The 12,841-nt window shown below is 33.1% G+C and overlaps 1 protein-coding gene across 2 annotated transcripts in view; it reads left to right on the top strand.

Moving 5' to 3' along the window:
* Window positions 1-12,841, top strand: part of LOC139482161 (uncharacterized) — a 114,864-nt gene that overhangs the window by 17,344 nt on the left and 84,679 nt on the right. For both annotated transcript variants that reach the window (XM_071265861.1, XM_071265862.1), the window contains exons 3-6: window positions 6,422-6,487; window positions 9,300-9,371; window positions 11,800-11,862; window positions 12,684-12,755. In XM_071265861.1, the coding sequence (XP_071121962.1) occupies window positions 6,422-6,487; window positions 9,300-9,371; window positions 11,800-11,862; window positions 12,684-12,755 (273 nt within the window). The remainder of the gene's footprint in view (window positions 1-6,421; window positions 6,488-9,299; window positions 9,372-11,799; window positions 11,863-12,683; window positions 12,756-12,841) is intronic.

Genomic DNA, 12,841 nt, shown 5'->3' with positions numbered 1-12,841 from the left:
AGATATCAAATGTCTAAAAAGATTAATTTGAACAAAAAGCAGTTAGTGAGCCACATGTATAAAAGACCCTGTTACATGACACAAGACAGGCTGAAAAGGAATATTATGCATCTGTATGCAAAAGTGAAAATATATTTAGAAATAAATGCATGTGTAGCAATGGATGCAAATGAATAGTCAATCCAGACAAAATCTCCAACGCTTTGGCGTATGTGGTTTATGCACAAAATTGTCAACCAAATTTTACATACTTCATTCAAATAATTTACATTAAAGAGGACAACAAAATAAAAAAAAAAGAACAGGGCGAATGGGTATAAGGGCAAAGCAGCCAGGGAGAACAAGTACATAGGCGGATCCAGGGGGGGCCCCCCCCTTTCCTGGGAAAAAGTTGGTTGATTATATAGGGAATCATTGAAGCATGACTGGAGCGCCCCCCCCCCCCCCCCCCCCCCCCCTTTAGGAAAAGTTCTGGATCTGCCACTGAAGTACTATTGTGAACGGACCAGGATTTCTTTTGAATTCCCACCACCTACTTTGAATAGAATTGGTCATCCCTCCTATGCATAGATATATTGATAGTCAGTATGTCAATGCCCCAAGAAACTGCAAAATGACAACAAATCAGTCGGGGTCCAATGATGTGTAAGCCTAACACTCTAGGGTACCAAGTATGGTATAACGTTGGTATGGATTCAAGATATTGCATGCCTTCCTTGGCATTAAGATTAACAAAATTGCTACAAAGAAGAAAAGAATCCAACTTTTAATGACATTTTACGTTGGCATTTTCGGCGCCGGAAATTGACAACGTTTATCTATATACTGACACAACTTCGGTTGAGGTCGATTCCGGCAATTCTGCTTAATTAATCACATCCAGTAAAATTTATTGATGTCTTAACATATATTTGATATGTTTCAACTATTTTTAGTGGATAATTTTTTCGAGAGATGAATTACTATCGTGTTCTTCAGAAACAAGGTAAAGGGAGGAACAGGGCCCCCATAGTTGGGACATACAAAGTAAAGGTGACCATTCTCAATTTCTACTCGATAGAAGTGCCTAATTTTTTCAAAATACATACATTTTATACCAAAGATTAGCATATGAAAGTTTTAAAAAAATTGAGTCGGAGATTTTTTAGAAACACCTCATAATTTTAGCATATCAATAGACGTAATGGAAAAATAGCCAAAAATGGCGCCTTCTTCAATTTCGAAAAAAATCTATAATTTTACAATTCAGTGACACAAACTGCTATATTTAAAGTGGTTTTATACCTAATGATTCACCTTTTCATGATATTTGAATAAATATTTACTTTAAAAACAGAAACTCTTCCAATTTTCAAATCTACCGACCATGCAAGGAAAAACCTATAAAAGATTGAGACCCCTACTTTAAAATGGGAACAAATTTTTGCCCTGGCTTGGACACCTCTGTTCTTTACGAATTTCGATGCCAAAAACTCGCGAGAATAGGTTGTAAAAATTTTTAGCAATTCGAAGGATAGGTATTTTTTTGTTCCCATTTTTGATATAGCCATTTAATCCTATAGTGCAGAAAATCAAAATCCGAAATTCTATGTTCAGATGAAAAAAAATAAGATTTCCTTATGTTTCAATGATAAAAAATGAAAATAATATGTAAACTCATATATTTTTCTCATGTAGATATGCTTAAAATCGACAGTATTTATCGTCCGCACTTTGCCGCAAACGAATTTTAAAAAAATACAAAAGCGCGCCATTTTTCAGTTGACGTCGGCCGACGCAAAATAGTCCAATTTTCGGCGTAGGACTACTGAGCGCCGCCGAATCACATTTTGGCCGAAAAGGCACATCCGGTTGTCCTACTGATGTACACCACAACGGCACAAGATAATTTTCTGCTAGAATCTATACATGCTATGATGCATGCTATGCTTTAAAACTTTTCCTGATGAACAGGTTTGTCTATACTCAGAGGAAATATTGAGGTGAAAATACGGCCATTTTAGCAATAGGGTCCACATGAACATTAAGGTTCATCATAACCTTTTGGCTAAAATGGCCGTATTTACACCCCAAATTTTACTCTGAGTACAGAGTAACCTATATACCTGCAACAGTTTTAAGGGATGGCAGGAACTAGATATATAAATTTTAAATGCATTTTATGTTTCAGAAAATTATAAACTTTTCTAGATTTTGCTATCCATTTTTTTTCGTTCCTGCAGAAGGTGCAAAAATTAACTAAGTAGTGAAAACGATTGAGAAGCTCCCCTCATATAATCAATGTTGTGAGTAGTATTGATTTAAATGGACAATAGATGGACAATAGACACCTGTAAACAATAGGTGATTTAACAGGTATAAACTGTGTAACTGAGTGGACCGTATCAAATGAAACTCGGGTGTTTGTTTATTTTGCTATCTTCTGCAGACTGGAAAAAAATGAACATCAAAATCCAGGTAAGTTTTTAATTTTCTGAAACGTAGACTTCATATAACTTTTATATATCTAGTTCCTGCCATGCCTTAAAACTTTCCTGGATGTACCAGTTTGTCTGTACTCATAGTAATTTTGGAGGTGTAAACACGGCCATATTTTTCAATTCCTTATGATGAACCTTAAATGCATTAGTAGATAATCATAGGCGGATCCAGTGGGGAGCGGGCCCACCTTTTGTTGGACAAATTTGGTTGATTATATAGGGAATCATGAAGCAAGAATGGAGCAGCCTTTTATTTAGTCCAGATTTTTAGTATTCGTATTGTCATCCTAGAAAGTCATACTGAGTAAAATACTAAAATAGGGAACAATGTGAAAGTGGTTGAATTTAGTGAGGTCAACCCTGTGGTTATGACCCATATATACAGCAAAATCATAAATACACCGTTTGGTGGTGTACCTGTCAGATGCGGAAAGTACAAACAAGGTAATAGATAACAAGTGAATTTACTATTGGTATCAGTATCAGATTCGACCCGGAACTTGTTAATTTTGGTAATATGTGGTGTAATTTCTAATCAACAACATTGTCCAATATTAGCTATATATAAAGTTGAATTTTTTTATATGTCGTTTTTACCCTATAACAGCTGGCAATTTGGACCTCGTGTTTTAGGTATTATAGATAGCTGCAGAACTGTAGCTTAGGTCCTTTCGGGTGGGTCTTTTCACCACTGAACACCACCACAAACCACCGAACACCGCCGAACACCCAAAAAGGCATCAACCACTAAGAAAATCAGTGATTTTATACAATAAAACGATAAAATCAATCAAATTACATATCATTTAACATTTATTTTTATTTTTATGAGCGTCATTTTTCTGAAAAATTCGATAATCAATATACAGAAAACCTACCAGATTCATCACTATTTTCCGGATTACATTGTGTGTGAAGAATCATTTGACATCTATTACCTCGGACTTTTATACTTATATATATCAAATATCTAAATTTGTAAAGTATTTAAACATTGTCTCTTTTCTTATTATTAGTATAACTATTTTATAAAAGAATAAGTAAAATGAAGAAAACAAATATTTGAGGTATCCAGTGGTTGACGTTTGAGTTAATATTATAGACTTTCTTTGTCTGTTCGATGTTGATATTTGGTCTCTTAATCTTAAATTTGTAGAATTGATAGCTTAAAATATTGTTTTTAGGTCTCTTTTATACATATATGGTCCGAGAACACAATTAATTCGTAGTGCATTTCTTTTAGAACATAAATGAAAATTAAAAAAATCCCACCTGCGCTTTCTCAATGAAATTTTTACAGTGTGTTGTACTACTTTTGGGACAAATTATATCAAAATAATAGAAAACTTCATCGCCTCAAACTCAAAATATGGACAATTTTGTGTTTAGGGTGTCTTGAAATCTTTTGACAGCTTCCGAAGTGCTAATTTTTAACCTTTTTCAGCTGGACCGAATCACTACTTTCCTGTAAAATTCTGGACCCAAATTTTTTTACAGTGTAATTTCACCCCCCTACTTTCAATTTGAGGCATTAAACATGGAGAAATAAATTTGGAAGGGGTATAAAAATTATTGGCAAGTAACCCACTGTTAACACTAGGGACTATATATTCGTGAACAACGAAAATCAAGGGACGACAATTGTGGTCTCGGACCTAATATATATTTATGTAATAACAAAAAAAAGATGTAAAAATTATTTTTTTGGTTGTTCGGTGGTGTTCGGTGGTGAAAAGACCTACCGGGTCCTTTCGATATTTTTTGGCACTCTGCAGATCTATTATACAGTACAGATTTGTCCTATTTCAAAAGGTTTGGTATTGTGACCCATGTTCAACTTTCCTTAGTTTGGCTATTATATAGCTAGTTTATAGTCAGTAATAAATAAATGTAGCACTAATTATAAAACATGTATGGAAAGATGAGTATAAAATTGAGAATGGAAATGGGGAATGTGTCAAAGAGACAACAACCCGACCAAATAAAAAAACAACAGCAGAAGGTCACCAACAGGTCTTCAATGTAGCGAGAAATTCCCGCACCCAGAGGCTTCCTTCAGCTGGCCCCTAAACAAATATATACTAGTTCAGTGCTAATGAACGCCATACTAATTGCCATTGGACTTTCAGTAAACAATAAATCAAAATATTTGATATTTTTTCGGATCAGAGCTCTTTAATCCCGTAACCCCCCTCCCCCCCCCCCCCCCCCCTGGCCAACTTTTTGATTAAATTTTTGTTGAAAATTCTTTCATTAAAATATTTGTCAAAGTTATGCCTGTTTCATCCTTTTGCAAGCAGCTCAATTTTGGTATCCAAAAAGACAAACATTCTTATGCCCCACCTACGATAGTAGAGAGGCATTATGTTTTCTGGTCTGTGCCTTCGTTTTGTTTGTTTGTCCGTTCGTTTGTCTGTGCGTCCGTTCGCCCCACTTCAGGTTAAAGTTTTTGGTCAAGGTAGTTTTTGATGAAGCTGAAGTCCAATCAACTTGAAACTCAGTACACTTGTTGCTTATGATCTGATCTTTCTAATTTTTAAGCCAAATAAGAGTTTTGAACCCAATTTCATGGTCCACTGAACATAGGAAATGAAAGTGGGAGTTTCAGGTTTTTGGTCAAGGTAGTTTTTGATGAAGTTGAAGACAAAACAACTTGAAACTTAGTACACATGTTCCCTATATGGTTTGATCTTTCTAATTTTAATAGCAAGCAAATTAGATTTTTTCCAATTTCACGATCCATTGAACATTGAAAATGACAGTGTGAGTGGGGCATCCGTGTACTTAGGACACATTCTTGTTAAAATCTAGAAAATTTCAAATTTGTTTTACATGTTGAAGAATATCAGTTAGGCCAAAAAAAATGTATGTCTGTTTACAGTTACCCTACCGACCTTATTTTGAGCGACGACCCTAAGTCCTTTTATTACCATTGTAAAATGAAAAATAAACTGAACTTGTGTCAAAAGTGAAGATAGTGTTGCCTGATACATCCCTATGTCCACAATCATGAAAATAATAGCTGTTTTAAGGAAATTCACAACTGTGTGATGAAATAAACACTTTACTGCCATTTTTTTCCAACCAATATAAAAGGGAAATAATCCAATCATTAGAATTACAGGTAAACTGGGCCTATCATCAACTAGGACCACAACAAGACGAAATCACGCGACTCAAAATCATGTCACAAAATGCGAAATGAAAAATCAATCTACCTACCCTATTTTTTTAAAGTATGTAACCTTAATCAGACATATATTTTTTTTTACCTTGCTTCTTAGTTCTAAACTTGACATCTTTCACATTTAAATGTGTCCTGACTCCATTTCCATGAGATGAAAAATCTTAAGCTATATTGACTAAAATGGAAAACAGACTTAATGTAATGAGCTTTTACCATACATGGTTTCGATCTGCAATATTATTTGCTCAAACAACATTTGTTAGGCCACACTTAAAAATATTTTGATTTGCCCAAACCTTACCCAAAGGTTGAAACTGCATTTTTTTTTAATTTTTTTTTTTAAAGAAAATGAAGTATCAGATGTTTATTAGTCTTCATGCCTATTTGATTAAAAAAAAAAAAATTCTTCAAATCAGGACAATAAAAGAGTTTGAGTAGGCAGCTTTTTTCTGGGTAGGTAGCGTTTGGGCAAACAAACCTATTATTTATTATGGCCTTATTTGCTCAAACAACATTTGTTATTTGCTCAAACAACATTTAAGATATGAGATTTGTATCATCTTAGAACATAATGTGCAATTATTTAACATGATTTTAATTTCAAGAAATGGTACTACAGAGATATTTTTATTTATATTTCAGGGATGATATATTTGTTAAGTCTATAAACCAACAAATAAAAAAAAACTTGCCTAATACATGTACATGTTCAAACATTGATGACATTTTAAGAGCAATTGCACTTTTTTTTCAGAACTGTTGCACATTACAGTTTTCCTAACATATCATCAGAAACGTTTGCAGTGTCAACTTCTGCGATGTAAGTATTTAAAATGAATTCATTTTTAGCTCACCTGGCCAGAAGCATAGCAAGATCTATAAATAAGTCAACATGTTGACCCCTTAAGGAGTTATTGCCCTTTATAGTAAATTTTTAACAATTTTCATAAATTTAGTAAATTTTTATGCCCCACCTACGATAGTAGAGGGGCATTATGTTTTCTGGTCTGTGGCTCCGTTCATTCGTTTGTCCCTTCGTTTGTTCGTCCGCAGGTTAAAGTTTTTGGTCAAGGTAGTTTTTGATGAAGATGAAGTCCAATCAACTTGAAACTTAGAACACTTGTTGCTTATGATATGATCTTTCTAATTTTAAAGCCAAATTAGACTTTTGACCCCAATTTCATGGTCAACTGAACATATAAAATGAAACTGGGATTTTCAGGTTAAAGTTTTTGGTCAAGGTAGTTTTTGATGAAGCTGAATTCCAATCAACTTCAAACTTAGTACACTTGATGCTTATGATATGATATTTCTTATTTTAAAGTCAAATTAGACTTTTGACCCCAATTTCACGGTCCATGGAACATGGAAAATGATAGTGCCAGTGGGGCATCCATGTACTTTGGACACATTCTTGTTACAATATATTTTCCACTGTAACTACTTGGCCAAGTTCATTATAGATACAGATAATTGTAAGCAGCCAAAATGTTCAGTAAAGTAAGATTTTCAAACACATCACCATCACCAAAACTCAGGTTTGTAAAAAAAAGTATGTGTCCTTATAGTTTAATGTGCACATAGACCAAGGTAAAGAGCCTCTAGTTTAGATACCAATTTACGATGTATTCTTAGATTAGGGATTGAAAATGAATGCTTCATGTAGGTGTTCATGATTATTCTTTACTATTACAAATATAATGGTTAGGTTTGTACTATGACATTAAATTTAATTTTTTCTTTTAAATGAGTTGTTTTGAGGTGAGTGCTCTACAAGTGAGGTGAGCAATATGTTTTTATGCTCCACCTATGATAGTAGAGGGGCATTATGTTTTCTGGTCTGTGGCTCCATTCGTTCGTTCGTTCGTCCGTCTGTCCGTTCGTTCGTTTGTTCGTTCATCCTGCTTCAGATTAAAGTTTTTGGTCAAGGTAGTTTTTGATGAAGCTGAAATCCAATCAACTTATAACTTAGTACACTTGTTGCTTATGCTATGATCTTTCAAATGTAAAGCCAAATTATACTTTTGACCCCAATTTCACGGTCCATCGAACATAGAAAATGAAATTGGAGTTTCAGGTTAAAGTTTTTGGTCAAGGTAGTTTTTGATGAAGCTGAAATCCAATCAACTTGAAACTTAGTACACTTGTTCCCTACAGTGTAATCCTTCTAATTTTAAAGCCAAACTACACTTTTGACCCCAATTTCACGGTCCATTGAACATAAAAAATGAAATGGGAGTTTCAGGTTAAAGTTTTTGGTCTAGGTAGTTTTTGATGAAGCTGAAGTCCTATCAACTTATAACTTTGTACACTTGTTGCTTATGCTATGATCTTTCTAATTTTAAAGCCAAATTAGACTTTTGACCCCAATTTCACGGTCCACTTAACATAGAAAATGAAAATGGAAGTTTCAGGTTAAAGTTTTTGGTCAACTAGTTTTTGATGAAATTGAAGTCAAATCAACTTGAAACTGAGTACACATGTTCCCTACAGTGTAATCCTTCTAATTTTAATGCCAAATTAGATTTTTACCCTATTTCACGATCCATGGAACATGGAAAATGATTGAGTAGGGGCATCCGTGTACTTTGGACACATTCTTGTTTTAAATTGTGTGCATTAGAATTTATGTACATGTTATAAATGGGTTACTTCAATGAAAAACAAGTTGAAATATGCACTCAAATTCCTAAATTCCTTACTCTGAACGATGTCCATTTTAAGTGTTTTTGTACACAAATCAGCATGTTATGTCAAAATAGCATCTAAGTCTGGCTTCAATTCTTTCAAAAAAAGTGTTCCCTTGTTTCAAATTCCTGTTAAATCTGTAAATTTCCTCTGATTTTGACGCGTTTGTCAACAAACGGAAGCGCCATGTTGACACTTTCATCTGGGCATTCAACAAAGAAAGACAATTCATGTTGGCAATGTTTTTTCAGCAGGAAATATCTGGTATATTTTATTATCTTGTTTTTATGCCCCACCTACGATAGTAGAGGGGCATTATGTTTTCTGGTCTGTGCGTCCGTTCGTCCGTCCGTCTGTTCGTTCGTTCGTTCGTTCGTCCGTCTGTCCCGCTTCAGGTTAAAGTTTTTGGTCAAGGTAGTTTTTGATGAAGTTGAAGTCCAATCAACTTGAAACTTAGTATACATGTGCCCTATGATATGATCTTTCTAATTTAAATGCCAAATTATAGTTTTGACCCCAATTTTACGGTTCACTGAACATAGAAAATGATAGTGCAAATTTCAGGTTAAAGTTTTTGGTCAAGGTAGTTTTTGATGAAGTTGAAGTCCAATCAACTTGAAACTTAGTATACATGTGCCCTATGATATGATCTTTCTAATTTAAATGCCAAATTATAGTTTTGACCCCAATTTTACGGTTCACTGAACATAGAAAATGATAGTGCAAATTTCAGGTTAAAGTTTTTGGTCAAGGTAGTTTTTGATAAAGTAGAGGTCCAATCAACTTGAAACTTAGTATACATGTTCCTTTTGATAAGATCATTCTAATTTTAATGCCAAATTAGAGAATTTATTCCAATTTCACGTTCCACTAAACATAGAAAATGATAGTGCGAGTGGGGCATCCGTGTACTGTGGACACATTCTTGTTTTTTATATTTTCAGAGACATTAGACATTGTGGTGCATTTGCTATTGTTGGTCAGACTTTTGTCAACTTGACAGCTTTAACCAAACTGTAAGTTATTTAATATTCCAACATATTCTATATCAATTACATGCATTTTTTTTATAAAGACTGATTAAAGGTTGCATCTAAAAAGTAAAATCACAAAATACTGAACTCAGAGGGAAATCTAATCAGAAAGTCCATTTAATCACATGGCAAAATCAATTGCCAAAAAAAATCAATAACAAATGGACAAGAACTGTCATATTCCTGACTTGGTACAGGCATTTTCAAATGTAGAAAACGGTGGATTAAATCTGGTTTAATAGTGCTAAACCTCTCACTTTGTTGACAGTCTCATCAAAATAAGTGCCTGGTGGGGAAAAGGCATCTGATAGAGGTAGATAATGCACCTTTAAAATATGTACAACCTGTTAAATCACTCTTGCTGGTGTTAAAGTCAAGGTAGAGTAGATGGGCTATTTCACAATTTCTTTCCAAATAGGTGAACAGTTGAAAAGAAAGCATATACAAAAATCTTTTGAATTGTCAATGATCAAATCTCCAATCTCAATTCCATAAATATTTCACACTAAAACACTTATTTTTATCTCAATTTTTGGCCCCTCATAAAACTACTAGTACTGGTAATGAAGACATAATAATGAAAATTTATAAAGCGCCCTATATAAAAAATAAAAATTACTCTAAGGCCTGTAAATACACATGGTAATTAAAACAAATCAATGACAATATTAACATAAAACATAAAAAATACATCGTGTCAGATTCAAATACTGAAATAAAAAATGCATACCATGAAATAAAAGGTCAATATGAAATTCATGTTAAAACAAAGAATTAAAATTTAACAATATAATATGGCTAAAAAGATGCAGAACAAGCAAAAACTTTAAAAAGAAATACAAAGAGTAAAAAAAGCCTGTAAAAAAGAAAAGAATTCAATCTAATTAAAAGCAATGCGATAAAAATGAGTTTTTAGCTGTATTTTAAAACACTCTAGGGACTTGCATTGTCTTAAACTGTTCGGGAGATTGTTCCACAGACCTATCAAAAGCAGTTGCACAGGACACAGTAATTAAGTATAAGCATATACAGTAGATTCCACTTAATTGCATACCGCTTAATAGCATAATTCGGTTAATTGCATACTTTTCTCCTGCACAAAACCATTTCCCATTCATCTAATGTTAAATTGTACGGTTATATGCATAGCCCCACAAGTGGCATTTCGGTTAATTGCATAGAAAATAATCGCCAGCTAGATATGCTTAGTTAAAACTGACGAGATTTTTGACCGGAAACCGCAATTTGGTAAGTATATTTTTCTTGAATGTATCATAATTTTTTATATTTTTTCACATTTACTTCTGTGTTATTTAAATAAAGTTTTAAAACAGTTTCTTTCGTGTTTATATGAATATAAAAAAGGCCTCGTTGTGTTCACAGGTAAAGTTTCCCATATTCTATTTTAAGCCTCGAGGTCATAAAAATGTCAATCAGCTGATTGTTGTAAAAACACAACCATTCTATGATCTTCTATCTCAAAAGGTGTTAATTATTGATTGCATTTCAAACATTGTTCATAGATTACATTTTGGGTATATTTTTAAAACAATAATGCCTGCTAATGATCGATCATTATCCCAAGGATTTGTATAGTTAACTATACAAATCCTTGATTATCCCAATGTGCAATCTCGTAATTTGGCAAGGGGTGATCTACATTCCATATGTTAAATATTACAGGGCATTTATATATGGTTGAAGAATTTCAACATCAATCTTTCATTTTAAATATTTTTTGAAAAGAACATTAACTTAAAATTATTATATTGTCTCACTTTTAACACCTGTGTCCAGCAAATAACCCGTGCAGGGCCCCATTTCCTGTTAACTGCTTTGCATATCCGAAACTAACGAGGTTAAAGTAACAGTGTTACATCACTGTGCAATCGGTAAATACTGCATATTAAAGGCAGTTCATTACACATTTATTGTATCAAATGATTATAAACTGTGTAGCATTGTTCAACAGTTTGTTTTAATCAAAGCGTAACAATATAATTTGTACATCCGGGTCATAGAAACAAATCTATTTTTAGAACAATTTTATTTTCGTATCTCAGGTAAAGGAAAAGTCGGTACATAAATAAACTAAAACTAAATGTGTTTATAAACTTTATTGAAAGAATAAACAATGAAATAAAATGCATGACACTAGACAAATAACTTTTATTAGAATAAATAATAATTCAATATGTTGTAAGTGGATTATGGACGTTCATCTTTCTTCAGGATTTCCTTTACTGATCTGCACTGATGTTATTTGACTCCGTATTTTGGCATTTCGGATATAAGCATACTCCGCTTTATTGCATAATTTCATCTGACAAATAGGCTATGCAAATAACAGGAATGTACTGTACTATTGTGAAAATAAATCAATTTTCTAAATGTGCTGTTTCTTTTTCAGCACAATAGAAAACAGTGGTATTACAACAATGCCAGATCTTGGCAATACACAGATAACTGAACTGTAAGTTGATCAATAATAAACAAATTATTAGGAATGGGAAATGTGAATTTTTTATTGGAACAAAAATCAAACAACAGCTCAAAAAAACAAGATTCACTTGAGATGAACATATTAGGCTTTTAATGATAGATCGGGGTCTATTCCATACTGTAAATTCGGAAATTATTGCGTGCATTTAATATTGCGATTTTGTCATTTTAGACTCAAATGTGGTTTTAATTTTTATGATGTTGAGAAAAATCCTGTTAAACTCATATAAAATATTTCAAAATGAGAGTTTAAATTATTGCGTTTACAACTCAGTCACATTTTTCACAATAATAAAAACCTCGCATTAATTTCTGAATTTACAGTATTTAAAACTCCCAATTTGCCATATGTCAAGTAGAAAAGACTATCAAAGTAAAATTGACAAAATTGATTGTGAAGATAGGATTTGATTTATAACTTCATGACACAAAATTACAGAAGTACACTTGGCAAAACCAAAAAAAGATACCAAATTCTATACAGGGCTACCATATTCCATACAGGGCTTCTAAATTCCATAAGGGGCCACCAAATTCCATACGGGGCTACCAAACTCCATACAGGGATACCAAATTCCATACAAAGTACAGATAGAACAGAGGACAATCTGAATAACCACAGGTGTTCTTGATTTGAGACTAGTTCCTTGAGATCCAACTGCGTTTTATTTTCTTATATCATAGGAAGGATGTGATATTTGAAAATCTTAAATGATTTTATTCTGAAAATATAGGGTTGAAGATATTTTGCTTGTTTATTATTATTTATGTAGGAATTTTTTTCTCTCGCAGGAATTTGATGTTTAACAGCATAGAAATAAAGACAAATTTTAAAGGGAGTCTACCAGCTTCAATTACTCATGTGTAAGTATTAGGTCATATGGTAGTTTTGAATACTCATGAATAAAATAAGATGTTGGGTATCAATGAGACAGCAATCCAAGGGAAAA

Source organism: Mytilus edulis, chromosome 7, assembly GCF_963676685.1.
Source record: "Mytilus edulis chromosome 7, xbMytEdul2.2, whole genome shotgun sequence".
In the NCBI taxonomy this organism is placed as follows: Eukaryota; Metazoa; Mollusca; class Bivalvia; order Mytilida; family Mytilidae; genus Mytilus; species Mytilus edulis.
The sequence above is the reverse complement of the archived record's forward strand: the minus strand, read 5'-3'. Positions and strand labels throughout refer to the sequence as shown.